This window comes from Lepidochelys kempii, chromosome 4 (genome assembly GCF_965140285.1).
Source record: "Lepidochelys kempii isolate rLepKem1 chromosome 4, rLepKem1.hap1, whole genome shotgun sequence".
In the NCBI taxonomy this organism is placed as follows: domain Eukaryota; kingdom Metazoa; phylum Chordata; order Testudines; family Cheloniidae; genus Lepidochelys; species Lepidochelys kempii.
The window spans coordinates 77,659,781-77,680,353 of NC_136383.1; the positions used below are offsets into that span (position 1 = coordinate 77,659,781).

The window sequence follows — 20,573 nt, forward strand, 5'->3', positions numbered from 1 at the left end:
TAATCTCTGTAAAATCAGGATGGTAAATACCTTACAGGGTAATCAGATTCAAAACATAGAGAATCCCTCTAGGCAAAACCTTAAGTTACAAAAAGACACAAAAACAGGAATATACATTCCATTCAGCACAGCTTATTTTATCAGCCATTTAAACAAAACAGAATCTAATGTATATCTAGCTAGATTGCTTACTAAGTTCTAAGACTCCATTCCTTTTCTGTTCCCAGCAAAAGCATCACACAGACACAGAGAACCTTTGTTCCTCCCCCCCCCCCAGCTTTGAAAGTATCTTGTCTCCTCATTGGTCATTTTGGTCAGGTACCAGCGAGGTTATCCTAGTTTCTTAACCCTTTACAGGTGAAAGGGTTTTTCCTCTGGCCGGGAGGGATTTTAGAGGTGTTTACCCTTCCCTTTTATATTTATGGCGCACGTATTTGCTATGTTCAATTACAGAAATGAATATCAACTTTCCACAATTGACCCTTAGTGTAGGTGTCATACGTTGGCTGATTTCTTGTAAGTGGTCGCAGCAGAAGTGGGTCTGTTTGTTCACATTGGAGTGAAATGCTTACCCCAGTGAGGCCAATGACAAAGCTTCAATTGACTTCAGTGGGGCCAAGATTTCACACTTACCCTTCACAAATAGGACACCCAAGGAAGAGGACATCTAGCATGCATATAGGAAAATGATGATTACTATAACAGACAGAATAAATACAGGGTCAGCATGGCAGTGTATGCTAGAGAACACTAACTGATCTAAGCAATAGCATGCTATGTTAATTATTGTTATTTTACAATGTCCAAAAGAATGCTAGATGCCTGACAGTACAGATGAAAAGATATGGTCCTTTCCCTGAGGAGTGTATACTGTCATATCAAATGCAGTGCTATGAAGTGCTGGTATCTTAGTTGGGGAGCATACAGGAGGTAGGATGGTGGGACATCCATAAGATAATGTAGTTACTTAGCAAAGGTGAGTGTACAGTATAGAGGAGCAAATACTTATTATTTTCTCAGTGTTGCCTCATTTCCTGAAGGCATCACAGTAAAGGAGAGTCTTAAGGGATTTGAAAGAGGACAGTGTCCTGGCAAATTAGCTCAGACAGAAAACTCTCTAGAACAAGGGTTCCCAAACTTGGTTTGCGGCTTGTTCAGGGTAAGCCCCTGGTGGGCTGCGAGACGCTTTGTGTACCTGAGCGTCTGCAGTTACGGCCTCTCACAGCTCTCAGTGGCCACGGTTTGCCGTTCACGGGTTGGGCCACTGTTTCCTGCAGCGCTCATTGGCTGGGAACGGCAATCCGCGGCCACTGGGAGCTGGGAACAGCCATACCTGGAGATACCCAGGTAAACAAAGCGTCTCGCGGCCCGCCAGGGGCTTACCCTGAACAGGCTGCGAACCAAGTTTGGAAACCCCTGCTCTAGAAGAAAGCATGGAGATGGCTGAGGGAGAAGTAGATGAATGTGAGGTAGCAGACTGGCATGATTTTGGAGGTAGAAGATGTGATGCAAATTCAGATAAGTAGGGAGAAGCAAAGTTATACAGAGCTTTGAAGGTAAGGATAAAAACTTCATGTAGTGAAGATGGTGAATAAAAATCAATTTAAAACAAAAATAAGATTTTAATTTTTTTCTTTTTAAAAATAAACCCATTTAAAATTAAATTTGAAATTAAAACAACCTCTGATAAGGCCTGAACTTACTATAAACACTACAAATCATTTAACTTAAATTAAAAATAGTAATCAGTACAGTAAGCAACCTGAACTAGCGTTTGTTGGCCTGCTAAACCAGCTTTTGATGGCAGTCACCTCTTCTGCAGATGCAGAGAAAATATTTTCTTCATTTCAGTTTATTCAGTTGGTTCAGTTCAATGACTAGCTCATTCAAAGTTGAGAAACTGATCAGAGTTGGAGAAGTAGGAAAGCTTATTTCCCTTTTCCAGACTATGAATAAAAGTGAGGTGTCAAAGAATGAGATCTGCTGGTTCTAAAATCTTGAAGGATTAGAAGCTATCAGTTCAGTTAATTAACTACAGCTAATATTTCATTTGTTTAATAAATCAGCTAATTATAATGCAAAACATATTTTAATAAAATTATATGTCCTTATGTATCCCACACATTTAAGTAGTTTTATTTAATAAAAAATATTTGTTTTTTGCATTTTGAGTGGAATCTCTTTTCCATCAAATGCATCTTGACGCACATTAAGAATAAAAAATTTATCGTCTAGTAAATAAATTATTCTACATTTTCTATCATAAAAAATGTAAAAATGAAGAATGGGAATAAATGTGGTAAATAAATAGGTAAAGTGTACCCTCCAGGTTAGCAAAGCAAGTACCAAATTTTGCCAACCAATGAGACTTTCTTAGAAAAATAACTTAAAAGTACAACTGCAAAGCAAGATTAAAAATCAGTTATTCAAATCAAGATTTCCTGCTTGCTGATTTAAAACATTTGTCAAATTGATAACCAATTTGACTAATGATTTAAATCAGCAAGCAGGAAATCTTGATTTGAATCACTGATCACGTCTATCGCTTTGATTTTAATCAGTGTTCCCTGGTTGGAGAAGGGGTGTCTAGTAGAGGGATTTTAAAAGGGGATGACACCAGGCAAGGAAAATTATCCTGGAGGCTGTTTTTTGTGCAGATGAAAGGAGACAATGCCAGAGAAGAGGAGATGGCAGAAGTCATGACAGGAGATAATGAAACAATGCAGGCAGAAGGGAAAGAGAGGGGGGTGTGAAGATGGAGAAAGAAGCACAAATTTTCTCACAGCTTGGATACATGGGTTACATGAATGCGTTAGTAATGATTACTGATATAATTTAACACTTATATAGTGCTTTACATTGCCAAAGCACTGTAGAGAAATTAATTAATCCTGTTGTGAGGGTAGGGAAGCAAATGTTATTGCACTAATTTCACTTGCTACTTTTAATGTTTCTTCTGTTGTGTTTTAGCCCAGGAGGAGTAATTCTGCAGAACATCCAAATGATCAGCATTTTAAAAAAATAAATAAATCTGGCAGCATGCCATACCATGCCCACTGTACTAATTACTCAGTGTTGGAATGAGGAAAGTCCTGTTCCAGGTCTCCCACATCTGTCATGTCTTCCACACAACCAAAATATTAATTCTTTGATGGAAAATAGGGTCATGTGGACCCTACAAGAAACAAAATTTTGTGATGTTAAATTTAAACTATATAACCATTTCTGTATAGATTATATCCATTATTATAGTTTTTATTTCAGTGAGCTTATTAATTATGAAGGGTCAGGCATCCTCATTATTTGACTCTGGCATAATCAGGGCTTGAAAAATCCACTCAACCATTTGCTTATTGCAAGCAGAAAACATTCCTGGGTGAGTTTCCTCAGTTTTCACAGACTGTAAGGTTTCATTGTATTATGAAAAGGGGAAGCTGGGAAGGTAATCTTCAAAATATGAACAGAGAATAAAATGTAGTGTCATGTTACTGAGTCTGCAGGTAGAGAACTTCAGTGCCTTTGCTACTGCTCATAGCTTTTCCAAGTTGCAGTAGAGTGATATCTGATCATTAGTCAGTTGTAAGGATAAATTTTCACTGAAACTTTTCAGAAGTCTGCTGGCAGCGCTGAAAGTGACCAGAACCAGGTCAGTTTCATTTTGTTTGTGCTTAGAAAAGCTTCCTGCAGCAGCAAAAGCAGGTACTGGAGCTATTTGCAAGGGAGGACGACTCACAACTTTAAACTAGGGAGGGGACAAAGTAGGAGAGACTACCACTTTTGTAGCGGCCAAGAGGATATGGCAAGGGAATAAGGAGACTGAGGCTATGTACACACTGCATCTTATGTCGATATAAGTTATGTCACTCAGGGATGTGAATAAACTACCCTGCTGAGCAGCATAAGTTACAATGACCTAAGTGCCGGTTTGGACAGTACTATGTTAGCAGGAGAGCTCCTGCTGACATAGCCACTGCCGCTCACAGGGACTGGAGTAATTAAGTTGATGGGAGAGCTTTCTTCCGTTGGCTTAGAGCATCTGCACCAGCGGCAGTTCAGCTGCCTCAGTGCAGCTGTGCTGCTGTAAGCTCCGTAGTGTAGTCATAGCCGGAGAGAGGTCCCTTCTAGAAGTCAGAGAGTTTGGAGTTATGGGGTAGGCTTCAAATTTAGCAGATACCTTCCTAAATTCTACTCTGCTTAGGAGCTCTTGATGAACTTCCATGTGTGTATGTCCCTGAATAATTCTCTGTCCCCACAACACACACACACACACAGTTCGTTACTTTTTTGAACTAAAATATAGTAAATGAAACTGCATTGACTTATTTTTTCAATCCAAATTTGTTCCTCACTCTTTCCCTTCGCTCCATTTTTTCTCTTCACACTTTCTTCATTTGCTGTATCTTTTCCTTTCAGTGCATTTTCCCTTTTTCTTACGGTTCTACATTAAGCACAGATTATATCACCTCTTTCTTGTTCATTGTGTCTCCTTTCATTGTGTGTCTAGTCTTCTCCAATAATCCTGCCGTCCTTTCTTGCCCCAACCTCTTCTGATCACACTCTCACCCTCATTTTATTTCCTGGAGGCCAAACCCTCTGTCAGTAGAATGAGTCATTTCACTCCTCCGTCAATCAATTTTCTCCCTCATTAGTCTTCCCTATGTTTCAGTTAACAAAATAGATTCCCACATCCTCACTTGAATGCCCCAAATTAAAATCAGTTGATCCCCCCTGCCCACAAACATCGGATTTCATCTACACAATCCCTGCAATCAACTCCCCTCAAACAAATCCTTGCCAACACAAGTTCACTCCCGAACAAAAAATCAATCAAATAATCATAGAATCATAGAATATCAGGGTTGGAAGGGACCCCAGAAGGTCATCTAGTCCAACCCCCTGCTCAAAGCAGGACCAATTCCCAGTTAAATCATCCCAGCCAGGGCTTTGTCAAGCCTGACCTTAAAAACCTCTAAGGAAGGAGATTCTACCACCTCCCTAGGTAACGCATTCCAGTGTTTCACCACCCTCTTAGTGAAAAAGTTTTTCCTAATATCCAATCTAAACCTCCCCCACTGCAACTTGAATAATCCATCATAGTCGCATCAAATGCTCCCACACTCAATATCTTGTTGCATGCTGCTCTTTTTCTACAGTTTGCCTACTGCTGCAGTCCTCAACCCTTCTTGCTTACTTCCAGGAGTAAAGGACCATACTCTTCTGCCAGGATTGCTTGCTCACTCACTCCTCAGCAGGGTGTGTGTCTGTGTGTAGTGAGCAGCTGTTGTCACTATTTTCCTCTGAAGGCCCTCTGCCTGCTTGTAGGGCTTTTATGAGAAAATAATGGCCAAAGGGTCTTTCTTGATTGTGCTCAAATCATCAAAGAGTAACATCAGTTGGAGGAGCTCCCCAAAGGGAGAAGAAAGTCTCTTTATGTCAGGTTTAAAGAGAGAGGCCTCTCATTTACAATCAACATAAAATAAAACCCAAAACAAACCCCGCAAAACCTCTGTGCTTATTTGGGGTCAGGAGCTCCCATGAAAATTCCTGGTATCCTTGTGAGCTAGTCTGGGCTTGATTGCAGGGTACTTGATAGTTAATACTGAATTATGTGTTTATTGTAAATTCTTTCCTTTAGTGAATTTGAGGGGTTTTAGAAAATTTAAAGTCATTCCTTTTTAATTGTGTCTTGTAGCAACGGTAAGCACAAGAGAGAATGTGTTCCGCAGCCATGAGATTAGTGCTGGGGAAAAAAATACTTAGAGCATATAATATTTTGTGTTTTATGTTATTAAGAAATGTGGGGTAAGATCAGGGATAGGCAATCTATGGCATGGGTGCTGAAGGTGGCACGTGAGCTGATTTTCAGTGGCACTCACACTGCCCAGGTCCTGGCCACCGGTCCGGGGGGCTCTGCTGCTGGTCTGGGGCACCGGCCGCCGGCCCTCTGTCAGCTGGGGTTCCGTCCTCTGGCCCCGCTCAGCCCATTGCCGGTCCCGGGGGCTCCGCTGCTGGCCTGGGGTAGCAGCTGCCAGCCCCCTGCTAGCCAGGGTTCCGTCCGCCAGCCAGCCGGGGTTCCGTCCGCTCAGCCCACTGCCGGCCCCAGGTCCTGGCCACTGATCTGGGGGGCTCTGATGCCGGCCTGGGGTCCTGGCCGCTGGCCTGGGGCTCTGCAGCCACCCCCAGCCTGGGGCAGTGAGGGGTGCAGACAAGGGCAAGAGGGGGCACAGCTCAGCACTCCCACCTTAAAAATTGTTCCAGCGCCACTGTACTGGGATATTTTTAAGTCCCGATTTGCTGCTTACATCACTATCCCGCCACATGGAACAGCGCACTGCGTTTGATGTTGAGATTAGAATGTACATTGAAGAACTGGAATCAGAATTTTCGGACAGATTTCAAGATTTCCAGCTATTTGGCCCAATGCTTTCTGTTCTAATTAAACCTGAAAAGTTCAATGAAAGCGATTTGCATTTGTCTGTATTTCAGTGGATGGGTGTTGAAGATTTTGAAATGCAGCTCATTCTGTTAAAAAGCTCAGAATTGTGGGCATCCAAGTTTGGAGATCTACGGAGTGCACTTGAAGATACCGCGTGAGATCATGGGGCCTCTATTCTGACCTGCTGGACATCCCTTCCAGTGAAATTAAACTATTTGAAGAAAATTGCATTTGCAATGCTTTCAGCATTTGGATCAACATACTTGTGTGAACAGGTATTTTCACACATGAAATCTGTCCTCTGTCCCTCTCGGAGCCGGTTAACAACTGATCACTCAGAAGCCTGTGTGCAGCTTGAAGCATGCAAATACGTGCCAGACATTGGAAAACTCAGCAAGAAAAAGCAAGGGCAAGGATCACACTAAACTGATAAGATCTGCATTTTAATTCAATTTTAAATGAAGCTTCTTAAACATTTTTAAAACCTTATTTACTTTACATACAACAATAGTTTAGTTCTATATTATAGACTTATAGAAAGATACCTTCTAAAAATGTTAAAATGTATTACTGGCACGCAAAACCTTAAATGAGAGTGAATAAATGAAGACTTGCACACCACTTCTAAAAGGTTGATGACCCCTGGGTTAGATCATGGACTTACAGGCTTTCTTAAGTTTCAAGGTGTGAGCTACTTGTCTGACTGGTCATTTTTTCTTCAGAATGACGACTTTGGAGAGGCATACGTTCTAGTTTCTATGCTAGAAGACAGAGTTCCATTATTAAGAAGTTAGTTTCTAGATATGATGACCTGAAATATCCATGAATTAAGAGTCAGCAGTTTGACTAATGGTAGATCATGGCTACAGATCATCCTAAGCACCCCTTCAAAGTGTCATTTTTCCAGCTCAGTTAATTTCTGACGTACTCACTTTATCAGTCATTGAAGTGGAAATTTCATCACTGTTGTATGCCTTTTGAGCTTTTCTTAGTGTGTGTTTTTAATAGGTTTTATGGGTGATTAGTTATGTGAATTGTGGCATTCTTGTGGATGAAAGGATTTCTTAATTTTTTTTCATAAACGCTCTGTTTTGTCTGTAGTGCTCAGCATTAAGACTTTAGTTTAATGTACTTGTAATATACATTATAAAGATGAAATTGATTTGCTTTCTTAACACTAAAAATGTATAAACATTATATACCAATTGCAAAATGTAATAATTTTAGTATTTCTCTTATTTTTTTAGAAATTAGCAATGGTCATCAACATTCACACAGGAATTCTTGTAACAGAAAAGACCAATGGTTAATCTAGTCTGATAACTTATTTGAAAGAGTAGTCAATCCTGATGCTTCTCAAGAAGTATTACAACTCTGATGATGCACTTTTTTTTTATTTTTTTGCAATCCTATATAATGGAAAGAAATTTATTCCTGTCATCAGCAAGTGCTCCGTCTGTAAAAACTAGTAATCCTTGTAATTTATTTTGGAAACATAACCATGGATGCTAAGCTTACTTATAAAATCTAATTATTGTATCACATCTTACATGATTTGTTTCAATTTTATTCGATGGCATTGTGTTCTACAGGTCAATTATATGTTGCTTTAAAGAAGTATTTCCTTATCTCTCTTTGAAATGTGTTGCTTTTTCGTCATTACTCACTTTCTTGTTCTTATGAGAAAGGTTAAATGTGAGCACCTTGTAGGTCTTCTTAATACTTGTGTCCTCTTCCTCCTCTTTTCAAGCTAAATAATCTTAATCTTTTTACTCTTTCCTCTATTTGAATTACTTCCTGTATCAGTCCTCCATGTATCAAATTGTTTGTTGCTCCTCTCTGGACCTTTTTCTTGTCTGCTAATCCTCTTTTGAGATGAGGGTTCTAAAACTGAATTAAGTATTGAAAGTGAAGAGAATGTACACCACTATAGTTGGATAAATTGACTTATGTAGTGACATATTTTCTATATTGTTCTCATCACCCCCTGTAATTATAGTATTTTTGTTCTTTTTATCTTTTAACAAATTTGTATTTCTGTAATTTTTAGCTAACAAAGGGCATGAACCATTAAGGTATTGTTAGACTCTCAACGATTATCTTGTTAATCTATCCAATGTTTCTTGCTTTTAATGCTGTTCATACTAGAAAGATTCTCTAGCTGAAGTATGAGATTGGGTGGGGAGCATTATATGCATTAGGTAAAACTGGCATCGTGTTGCCAAACTGTAATAAACCTTAGGGGAACTCAGTGTTGAAACTACTGAATTGAATGAAGCAATTTCCCATAACAATTTAAAAGGCCTGCACACATGCTAAAGTTGTAGCGAGATGTTTCAGTTAACACTTTCTAATATGACCCTAAAGCCTAATTTACATCACACAATTAAATATGTTACAGTATGTTTACTGCCATATAGAAGTAATATAATGTAGTGTTTTTTCTTTTCAAAATTGAAGAACAAAAAACCTTATATCCTCATTCCTATATCCTTCCCTTCCTCCTCATCCACCTCTGTGAACTTTAATTCCCAGCATAGAAGCTGGTTATGTACATCAGTAGAAAAACTGCCTTCTGGATTTTTAATGGGATCTGAAGTCTTTTACCTCTAGATCGCAAACTCAAGTTATAATTATTTAGTGATTATATGTTTATATATAATGCCATAATTTTGCATGCCTCTTTACAGAGATGGTAGACATGGACCCTGCCCAAAAAGACTTATAGTTGACATCCCACAAAGGAGGAGTAGGGAAAGGAGAGTTTTTAAACAAATGAAATGCATAAATGTTGATGTGTCTTCCAATGGAGGATAAGGTAGGAGAAGAGGGAAGGAGTACAAGAATGAAGTAGTGCAAGAGTGAAGAGTGGTAGAAAACAGGGAGAAAGAAATGCTTTTTGAGAGGGGATTTGGTGGAGTAGAATGAGAGCTGTTGGGTTTCAAGATGAGGGATGACACTTGGCTTTCAGGAAGAGAAATATCATGGCACATATATAGTGCAGGATGAAAAAGGCACAAAGATGAGAAATTGCTATTTAATGCTTAACTGGTGTCCTGGTGGCTGTCATATCAGAGAAGGCAAGGATAAGTGAGCATGGATACTGGCCCACGTTGGTGGGATAACATGGGGGAACACGTGCTGCTCTTGCCCTTATTGTTTCTGTCCTGTAGATTAAAAAACAGTCTTTAGGGCTGAGAAGATGACATCATTCATGGGGGGGGGCTATTTTTTAATTTTAAAAATCCCTGCCAACCTGTGTATTGTATAACAGTACCAATGTTAATTAACTCACAACTATTACCAAACACTGATTAAAAAGAGTACCAGATGAGAATATGAAGTTTAGTCTTGAAGCATGCTCCTCAGTAAAAGGCTGATGAGTAATTTTGTTGTGCTCAGTTTTAATAGTCATCCCTTAACAGTGGAAAAAAATGTTAGGTCCCAAAAAACATGGGCACAACATGAGAAAATTTGCAGCTTCTTTCATATCTCAGTGTCCATCACTCTGTAATTAAACATTATGAAAAGGCCAACAGGTGCCTTTGCAGTTGTGTCATATGTCTCATGTTCTTTTCTCTCATCTTCTGCTTTGCCTTATGATCAGGCAGGGTCCTGAAATTCAGGCTGTCTACACTTGGAGCTGGAATGTGATTCCCACTGTGAGACTTACTCCCGCTAATTCTCACCAAGCTAGCGCAGTAAAAATAGCAGTGTAGGCGCAGTAGCATGGGCAGTAGCTAGCCACCCTGAGTCCATGCCCAGGGGTTTAGACGGTTTATACTTGGAGCAGCTAGCCTGTGCTCGCACTTTCCGCTGCTGGTACTACTGCAGCTATGCTACTATTTTTAGCATGCTACCTCGAATAGAGTTAATACGAGTATGTCTACTGAAGCTGGAAATTGCACCCCTAACTCCAAGTTTCGAGGTAGTCATACAGTACAAGAACTTTGCTTTTTTTAGTACATCAGATAATCAAATTCTTGTATGCTTACATATCCTGCTGACGGCAGTAACAAAGGGGCAGAGTAAAAGTACTGAGGTGTCGGTTAGATCTGAAATATAATCTCACACATGTATATGAACAAGTTTTGTGTGAGCCAGTTACCTATTCATAAGTACAAGGGATACTTGCACACATAAGCATCTCTTGGTACAAGATTTCTTTGTAGGTGTCCATTTTTGGTATCTTGGGCCTGATCCTTCAGTTGATCTGCATGCAGAACTCCCTTAAGATTACACCCCATGTATTTTACTGTCAGACACATGCTTATCTGCATTTTTTATAGTCTGTGTAGCAATAGTAACTTTCCATGATGAGGAAGATACATACATCCCACAGGTCTAATATTCTGTGATGATTTCCTGAAGTTTATGTCTCTGTCACGCTATTGACGGGAAAAAAATGCAGCATGCTTTTGTAAGCATAAATTTTATGTATAATAAACTTTTCAGAGAGTCACAAAATAGTGGCTAAAAGGGACTCAAGGAAACTGAGTAAACAAAGATGGAGAAGTAATTTCTTGTCCTTTGCTTATCCTTCTGATCTTTATTTCTGCCTACTCCTTTCATGCCTCTTGGTCATACCTGCCCTCAGCCAGTCACTATATACCATCTCTGTGTCCTCCAGCATCCCTTGATCATTTTCCATTTAATCATCATCTGTTTCCTTCCTTCCTCCCCCCCATCTTCCTATATTAACCGCAAAAATGAATAAGTAGTTTGTAAACAATCATTTAAATCACTGCCATTATGGAAGAAGCCTCTTGATTATTATAAATTGGTTTGGGAACTTCAGATGTCAGTTGCTGTGGAAGTTTGGTCAGGCTGTGCGTGTAGCTTGGTTGAATAACCTTATAATTTTGTACTGTAACCCTCATTCTTCCACATCCTATTCCCAATTACTGTGTGTTAAGATCACTGAAGCATCTTACCTTTAATCAGATTGCAAGTTTCCTGGGGCAGGGTTCATGTCGTCCCAGGTGCTGTACAGTGCCTAGAACAATAGGGCCCCAACTAAACAGAGGATTGGCAATACTGATCTTACCACAACTTTCATCTTCCCAAGAGTGAGTCAGAAGCTTTCCTTTATATAGTGTCCAACAGGTAGGCAATGGTGCTTCATCATTTGACCCGTTGCCTGTCTAGAGACTTAAACTGCCAGCAACCCCTCATCTTAAAAGTCCAGGATGCCCTGGCATGTGTGGATGCACCCCAGTACAATAAACTATTAGTATAACTCTTACTTTGGGTCAGATTTGGTCACCCTTATTCACCTCGAGTATAGTCTTACTTATTGTATAATACTTTTGAATTCAATAGGTCTTCTCAGAGTGAGTCTCGTCTCTTAGCTGGAGTAAGGATGGCAGAATTTCATCTCCTGAATATTGTATTCAATTTTGATCTCCTCAGCCTGAAAAGAAAGCAGGTGAAATGGAAAAGATCTCAAAAAGGTCATTAAAAGAAGGAGCATGTTTTTGTAATGCTGTTGGTGGGACGCATAGGTGCTGGAACTGGGGGTGCTGCTGCACCCCCTGGCTTCAAGTGGTCTCCATTATATACAGGATTTACTGTTTGATTCAATGGCTCTCCGCACCCCCACTGTACAAATTGTTCCAGCACCCCTGGTGGGACATATACAGTTTTGAGCCCGAATCAGAGCTTCAGTCAGCTTTGGACCATGCCCTATATGAGAAGATTAAAAAGAATGGCATTATTTAGTCTGGCAAGGTATGCAGTAGTAGGAGATATGAAAGAAGTATAATGGTGTTTTGGTGATTGTGTCCTTTCATCGTGTTATAGATCAGAAAATGGAATGCAACATTTTAAAATGACTAAAGTGAAATATTTTTATACCATGTATTGTCCACATGTATAATTCATTTGCCTCAGGAAATTAAGGTAGGTGGTTTAGAAAGCTACAAGAAATGGTTGGACATATCTCTGAACAAGAATACCATTTACTATTCTAATTATGTAAAAATGTTATAAGAGGTGTTGACCACATGCGAAGATTGAGACAGAATTTTTCACACTGTGATTTAGCACTATGGGAGTTTTAATCATTCATCCAAAACACCAGGTGTGAACTGCAGGTGAAGGTAGTTGACTAGAGTAGATAAACCAATGATCTGCTCTGGCATGGCAACTCATACTATATGTTCTTGTAAAACGAATATTTTCAGATAATCATTCACCTTGGGATTCCTATAAATTAGCCATTTATATCTCAATCCCATCTCCTTGGTGTAGCCAAAACTGATCCTGGATCCAAGAATGCAGGATTGGGTCTTTGGTAGGTATTTGATGGTAACCCCAAATTGAATGGGTATCTTTAGATAGGACTAAAAAGAATATATCAGCGTTGCCATACCAGCACAGAAATTGGTGTGCATTTTGAAAAATGGACATATGTCAGCCAGTACATTGTCCATTTCCTTCAGTATATGCAGAACATTTCAACGTTATACACACACTATAATCCCTTGCATAGCAGGTGCAGACTGAGAGATATAGCAGGGTGTTAGTAAAAAGACTGATGAAAACCCAAAAAACTCTGCATGTATGCCAAGAGATATGGTGTCCCCAGGAAATTAAAAACTGTACGCAATTATATAGATGGCATGTGCTTGCTCTGTACTCATAGCCAGAGATGCCAGGTTCTTTTATGAAATCTTTGATCTGCAAAAATACTGTGGAGAAAGTTTTTAAATGAGCAGCAGTATCCAACTTAGCCATCTTAATGTCATTTTGAGGCTAGATGATTTAGTAGCTGAATGTCTTTTTGTAAATAATGTATTAAGAAAATTCTTGTTCTGTTCCATTAATTGGGACAAAGCTATTTGGTAGACCATAAATATTGACATATGGGAAAAGTATTACTTGAAGATGAGGACAAACGTTTCTGTAATATGTTCTAAAACTGGTTTAATTCTATTAGGTTTAAAACTTTAATCTGATTTGTCAAGAAAACTGTTCATGTGTCAAATTAGAGTCACTCTGTTCCCTTGAGTTTTTGTATTGTATTTATTATTTCATGTGAGCTTAATATAAGGCATAGTAAAATGAGAATAGTCAGTGCATTCAGGTAACTGGGATGCAGCTCATGCAACAAAAAACAAAGGAAAATGAAACTATCTTAAAGTCTGATGACCAAGGGGTCACTTAAAGTTGCTGGAAAACTTGTTAACACAATAACCATTACAGGTAATTTTATGGTGTGAGAGCTGAGCAGATACAGTAACTGACAACTTCAACCTCTGCCTCTGCACTTTGTTTTTCAGTGGTTTTTGCTGAGGAAAAAAATACTCAGTCTTCTTGAGAGAAAAATGTATATTTTATTTTTGAAGATGTTCATAATATGACAGGGTGAAAATGTCATGCAATAATGAGAAAGTGCTGTAGTAGAAAGTACTTCTAAAAAATGAAGTACAGCAAGAACCCTGACCAGAAGCCTTACAAAGCCAACAACAAGTTTTCCTTTCCTTGACCTGGCTTTGTTGACAGACAACATAGACTTCAATATGAAGTGCCCTTCTGAACTCAGAAAAAATGCATGTATTGTAGTTCAAGTGCTATCTACAGTTTTCTCGATGAATGTTGTGTGTCATAATTGGAATAGTGCAGAAAGATTTTACTGCTGGCTAGATTAGGCATATTTACCAGACTGTCGTCTTTCTTCTGACTCCTCTCTGGCTATGTCTACACTACAGGCTATGTCAGCATAACGTATGTCGCTGAGGGGTGTGAATAAACAACCCCCCTGAATGACATAAATTACACCGACATAAGTGCTCATGTGCACAGCGCTATGTTGGTGGGAGTGTTTCTCCTGAAGACACAGCTTCCGCCACTCGTGGAGGTTTTATTATGGCGATAGCAGAGCTCTCTCCAGTCAGCACAGAGCATCTTCACCAGATGCGCCGCTGCAGCGCTGACTGTATAGACATGGCTTCTCTCTCTGACAACTTTCCTTCTGTTCCTCCATTCTATAGATTACCTTATGTAAGCGGGGGAATGGTCCTGCAATTGTAGGGAACTTGCCTGGCTTATATGCTAACCTGGTGGAATTGGCTAGCAAAAGGATCTGAGTCCTCACGCCCACTCCCTTTACCCAGAAGCCTACCTGACCTCGAGGACTCCCCTTCCTCCCTCCCATGTGGCAGAGTCCTCGTAACCCCAACAAGACTGGGCCCAGGATTCCTGGGCGATTTGACCTCCCACTCCGGAAACTTTCCTGACTCACTGATCACTACATATAGTTCAAAGCAAATACACCATTATTAAACAGCAGCTAATAATAAAATTAGGAAAAAAAATTGGAAAGGCTAAAGGGAACAACAAGTAACCCTGCTTTGGGGGGATGGGGACACCACAAACGGCAGTCCCTGGAACTCAACGAAACTTCACAGTCTGTTTCTCACACGTCGCAGGCCTTCTTCAGTGGCCCTGTCTGCACTGCAGTGATACCGCAGATCAGACACTTGGTCTGGTAGTGGCCATACACCTTCAGATTCTACGCTCTCCTGTTGGGGATATAATCCTCCTCCAAGTCTGGCCTGCAAGACCTCTTGTCTCGTGGCGTCTCCTTGTGCTGGGCTCCCTGCCCAGGGTCCCCCCACTCTCTTCCCAGCTGTACACTGCACTCGGCTCTGGGTTGCTCCAGCCTCACTCTGCCTCGGGCCTGCTGCTGTTCTGCCTCCAGCTCAGCTCTGCTCTCTGGGCTGCTGCTCTGGTCCTGGCTGCTGTGGCTCTCCTCTCTGGGCTGTTTCTTTGGCCCCTCTGGTTCTGGCTGCTCTTCTGCTCTTCTCGGGCTCAGGCAGCTCCAGCTTACATGGAGGACAGGGCCACATGCTCCTGACTCCCTCATTGGCCTGCCCTCCCTGTCAGTCAGGCTAACCAGGAGCATTGGCCTCTCCCCATTGATCCTGGGGACTGTAAGTCTCAGGATCTTGATTTCTCGTAGGCATGTCCCCTTTCCTTTGGTCCTGGGATTCGGCCAACTAAAAACCTGAACTAAGTTTCAGTAAGGAGCCAACAGTCCTTTACACTTACATAAGCCAATGATTAAATAATTTTTTAAAAGCCTTGATCCTGCAAGATGCTGAGCTCTTCCTCTAAAGGGCTGAAGGCAATCCACTCAAATTGACTTAATTGAGGACATTAAAGATAGCATGTGTTTTACCTTTAAATTCAAGATGTGCAGGATCAGGCTATTGGAGCACTCAGCATTTCACAGGAGCTACTAAATGTCTTATGCAAAACATGACTATGGTGTCCACTGTATCTTCATAGTTCATGACAGTATAATTGCCATGAAGGTATTCCAACAATTTGGTGCTATTAACCAGCTGTATTTTCTAGCCTTCTCATTCTTAGCCTGGAGAGGCAGTAGATAAGCCAGAAAACTGCCTTTTGAAGTTGTATTGAATTGATTGATTTTGTGTGAAGCAGATCAGTAGTTTCTAACACTACAGTGTAGATTAAATTTGAGGATTTTCAGCTTTGTATAGTCATGAAAAGCATTAAAGATAGGGCTTTGTTTTTATTTTTCAAAAATACTGCAGAAGCTTGAAGAGTTTTTAAAAAAAATCAAATTGATCTTATCTTTGATGGTTAATACTGAATATCGATTTTCTCATGGCACAATTTAGAGATTCCAAGAATAAAAAATATCTTTAGATATCCTGAAGTATATGGCTAAAAAAGAGACGCTTTCATATGAAGTCTACATGCTGACATGGAAAATCCTAAAATAACTGTTTATTGATAACTTAAAGCAGCAATATTGTGTTTTTAAAAAAATCATGTTAATTTACAGTGTGAGATCTGAGCAGACATAGTAACTGACAACCTCTGTACCTTAACAATGATTTTTGCTGAGGAGAGGGGGAAAATACATCTTATTTCTGAAGATGTTCATAATATGCCAGGGTGAAAATGTGTAAAATGTTTAGAAAGCTATTTTTAAATAAAAGGGTCATTTAGTATGATGGGATAACATGATTTTGGTAATTAATTGATCTTTAAATATTCATGGTAAATAGGCCTAATGGCTTGTGATGGGATATTAAATGGGGTGGGATCTGAGTTACCCAGGAAAGAATTTTCCGTAGTATCTGGCTGGTGAATCTTGCCCATATGCTCAGGGTTTAGCTGATCGCCATATTTGGGGTCAGTAAGGAATTTTCACCCAGGGCAGATTAGAAGAGACCCTGGAGGTTTTTTGCCTTCCTCTGTAGCATGGGGCACGGGTCACTTGCTGGAGGATTCTCTGCTCCTTGAAGTCTTTAAACCGCGATTTGGGGACTTCAATAGCTCGGACATAGGTGAGAGGTTTTTCGCAGGAGTGGGTGGGTGAGATTCTGTGGCCTGCGTTGTGCAGGAGGTTGGATTAGATGATCATAATGGTCCTTTCTGACCTTAGTATCTATGAATATTCAGCAGTCTGGGGAGAAAAGTATTTGATCACAAAATGTAGGTGGGTGTGTTTCATATAAAAGGATTTAAAACATAACCTGCATTTAGGGTTGCCAGTTTTGGTTGGACTTATTCCTGGAGATTTAATCACATGACTTAATCTTTAATTCCTGGACTACATGCACCTGCATATATCAGTATCCCTAGATTGAATGAACAGTATAATTGTACCTATATCTATCAACTTATATTGTGCTAGGAAAAACAAACATTTTGACGTGAAAAAGGAGGTATAAAGTATATTTGAAATTGCCCTAAAGGTAAAAGGGAATTTGCTTAAATAAAAAAAAAATTAGCTCTGTATTTATTATATATGTATTCCATGTAATTTAGCACTTTATCTTGAAATTCCAAATTGAGGTTCACATAGGTCAAGAAATGTTAGAGCCTTCTAGAGAACTTCAAACTAGATAGGATGATCAAACACCTTTCATTTAAAGAATTTTAATTACTGTTCAGTAGTAAATTAAATACTTGCTGAGAATCATTTTAAGAGGGACAATTAATTAGTTTGTTTGAAATGAAATATGTTTAAAAATGTAATAGGTGAACTGATCTAAAGCAACCTTCATTTTGTAAAACAGAGTGAAAATACAGTTTGATATTGCTTTGTGATATGCACTGTACATTATCATTTTAATCCTTTGTCACAAAGGGAATGGCTGTTACAATCACTCTTCATAAAATAATTGTGTGGTACTTTAAACGGAGAAGGGCTCCAAGGAAAGAGAGATCTCATAGTCTTCCCCCTAAAGACAAAGGAAATAACCTTAGCACACAACATGTTATATAAGAAACAGCAGCTCCTCAGCTTATGGGGCATTGCCCGCTATTTGACTCCTCAGACCTAGGTTTTGTTTAAATATAGTATTTATACACATTTTTAAATAGTTGCCAAAAACTAAAGTGAATAATTTTTATTTAAAATGGCAATGGAAATGTTTAATATTTTTGAACAATATTTTGCTGTGTTAGAAAATCAAATGCCTGAGCTTTGTGTATGAGACCCAGTAAGTGAAATAGAGTACTCAGTATAAACTGAATGAAACTGGAAATATAGTAAGAAAACATCACTAACTAACTGTCAGAAATATATTAGATTTTTAAAATCTATTTTCATTTTTATCTTTACAGTGTCATTTCAAGATATGAGGACTAGAAAAATGATTTCTGATTTATATTTGCAGTTATATATTATATTTGCAGAATTTAAATTTGAAATATTACAGTTCTTATCCAGGAATAGGCACACTGAAATGCACAACCAGGGAGAACTTCTTCCCAATGCCTGTGTTGTGCTTATGTTTCAGTAGCCTGTCATGAAATACTAGGTTTGGGTTTTCACTGAAGGACAATTTTCTAAACGTATAAACAGCAACAAAAACCATGGAAATTAAACATTTACATTTCAGAAACAGACATTGAAACAGAAGATCCATTGGGTACGAAAAAGTCAGGCTCCCCTTAAAAGCATGAACTGGTGTATCTTTCTGAAAAGAAGAAAAAACAAATAACAGATAATATTTTCCTTGTGCTGAAAGCCAGAAATATTTTATTACAGGGTTTCTAGCTGAATTTGGCAATGCAGTTTGAGCTTATGTTTTTGGTGCTCTCACTTGCACACACAGCAGATTAGATGTATACTGTAACTTCCGTTATTGTTAACGGGTTTCTTGGCTAATCTATCAGGCATGCTGTTGAAAAATTAAAGTATTGTGTCTCAGGAACAACATAGAACTTCGTTTCAGATACTATTGAACTGTATTTTTTTATAAATAGGGTCTTTGTTTCTGTGTCAGAAAGACATGGAGAACTCTCAGAAATTAGATGACCACTAATGTGGTGTTATAATATATATCTTTTTATCTTCTTAAAGGTGGACATAAATTAAATGTAGAGAAGAGTTTCAAGTAAGCTGGGCTGATGTGTATATAGAAGGAATGAAGTATGGATGTGAAAGAACGTAGGCCTTATTGCTCCCTGACAAAGAGCAGAAGAGACAAAGAACGACGTTACACAAATTCTTCAGCAGAAAATGAGGAGTGCAGAGTGCCTACACAGAAGTCGTACAGTTCAACTGAAACCCTGAAAGCTTTTGATCATGATTCCTCCAGGTTATTGTATGGAAACCGGGTAAAGGACTTAGTCCACAGGGAAGCAGATGAGTACACCAGGCAAGGTAGGTAAAGTGTTCTAATACTAACAGTATGCACAATTTGGTTAGTGTGTCAGTGAGGCATTTCATCTCTGAGTGGGGTATGTTGTCATGATAGTTTTATAAATAGTAATACTCAACATGTATGTAGTACGTTTAGTATATAGCTCATTATTATCCTTGTTTTAAATATAGTGAAAAAGAGCACAGACAAATTAAGTAAACTACCTGAAGTCAAGCAGCCAGCCAGTGACAAAGTTGCGAACAGAACTCGGGTGTCCTGAATCCTTGTCCAATGTTAAGATTATTAGACCACAGCTCTACTTCATCTGATTATCACCTTGCTCAATGTTGTGTCCATATAAGGTGCCTAAAGCTATGCATAGATACAAGGTGATAAATAATAAATAAATAAAACCTCTGTCCCAAGGGACTAAACCACATCATTATATTTTGTGCAGAAGTATAATAATGTCTTTCTCCTCTAGGTTACCAGGGCAGTAAAAACTGTATGTTGTACTGTTTTACAGCTTTTGCGTGGCCACGGTGAAATTAGTTCATAGTTAAGGTCTATTTCTAGTGGATGAGTATCCAGAAGAGAAAAACTACTAGCACTAACTTACGCCATTTTTGGCTTTTCAACAAGGTCAAGGTCTGAAAAGACATGAGGATTAAACCTAAGGATGGTCCTCTCCAGTTTGATTAGATGTGAATTAGTTGGGCAGCATATGGAAGCTTCCACTGTCACTCTCCATAAACCCTGGATATAGAATTTTAGTTTCCCAGACTCTCATTCATGCACTTTTAATTAGTGCTCCATTAATTTAATTAAGAAACAAAATGATGAAAAGTATACAGTGCTGAAATCCCATTGCCTGAAAAGAAAAGACCTGGAGCTGACACGAATTCTGTGCAAAAAGTCAGGTCCTTGTGTGTTTGTCCTTTTGTGTGAGGGGGCTTTCATGGGTAGAAAAGGAAATTTTCTCTACAGTAAAGAATTCTCTGGTTTTACTTTTATGATTTTGATAAATTTCAGGACTTTTTTTTTTTTAAATCTGGCTGAGAGATTTTTCTTTTTGTCATCCTCTATGCAAAGTGGAAGCCAGTGGCTATGGTAGGACTCCTAAAGTGATCATGATTACCACCAGAAGCATAAGAAACAGTGCACCGAGAGGGCATTCTTTGGTGCCGAAGAGAGACAAGCAGGGAGGGATTGGCATAGTGAGATCAGTGTCAGGCTACTCGTCCTCCCTGACATGGCTCCACAGACTCCGGTACAGGACACACCATCAACTCCTAGGAACGGCCGTGGGCCCAGACGGTTGCTGGCCCCCTCGACACCGGAGGCCTTTCAGGTAGTGAAGGATCTGCTGTCACTCCTGATCCTGCCGACCTCTCAAGGACCCCTGCTGGCTAGGGCGACTAGGGTCAGAAGGGAACAAGGTCTGGTAAACTCTGTCCCAGTACCGACCACCGAAGCACCATTCAGAGGCAAGCCCTCCA

General features: G+C 39.5%; 1 protein-coding gene across 22 annotated transcripts in view; it reads left to right on the top strand.

Annotated features, from left to right (window-relative positions):
* TENM3 (teneurin transmembrane protein 3) overlaps positions 1-20,573 on the top strand; it is a 2,191,633-nt gene that overhangs the window by 1,700,257 nt on the left and 470,803 nt on the right. For all 22 annotated transcript variants that reach the window (XM_073341694.1, XM_073341703.1, XM_073341702.1 and 19 more), the window contains one exon: positions 18,792-19,094. In XM_073341694.1, the coding sequence (XP_073197795.1) occupies positions 18,863-19,094 (232 nt within the window). In that variant the 5' untranslated portion in view covers positions 18,792-18,862. The remainder of the gene's footprint in view (positions 1-18,791; positions 19,095-20,573) is intronic.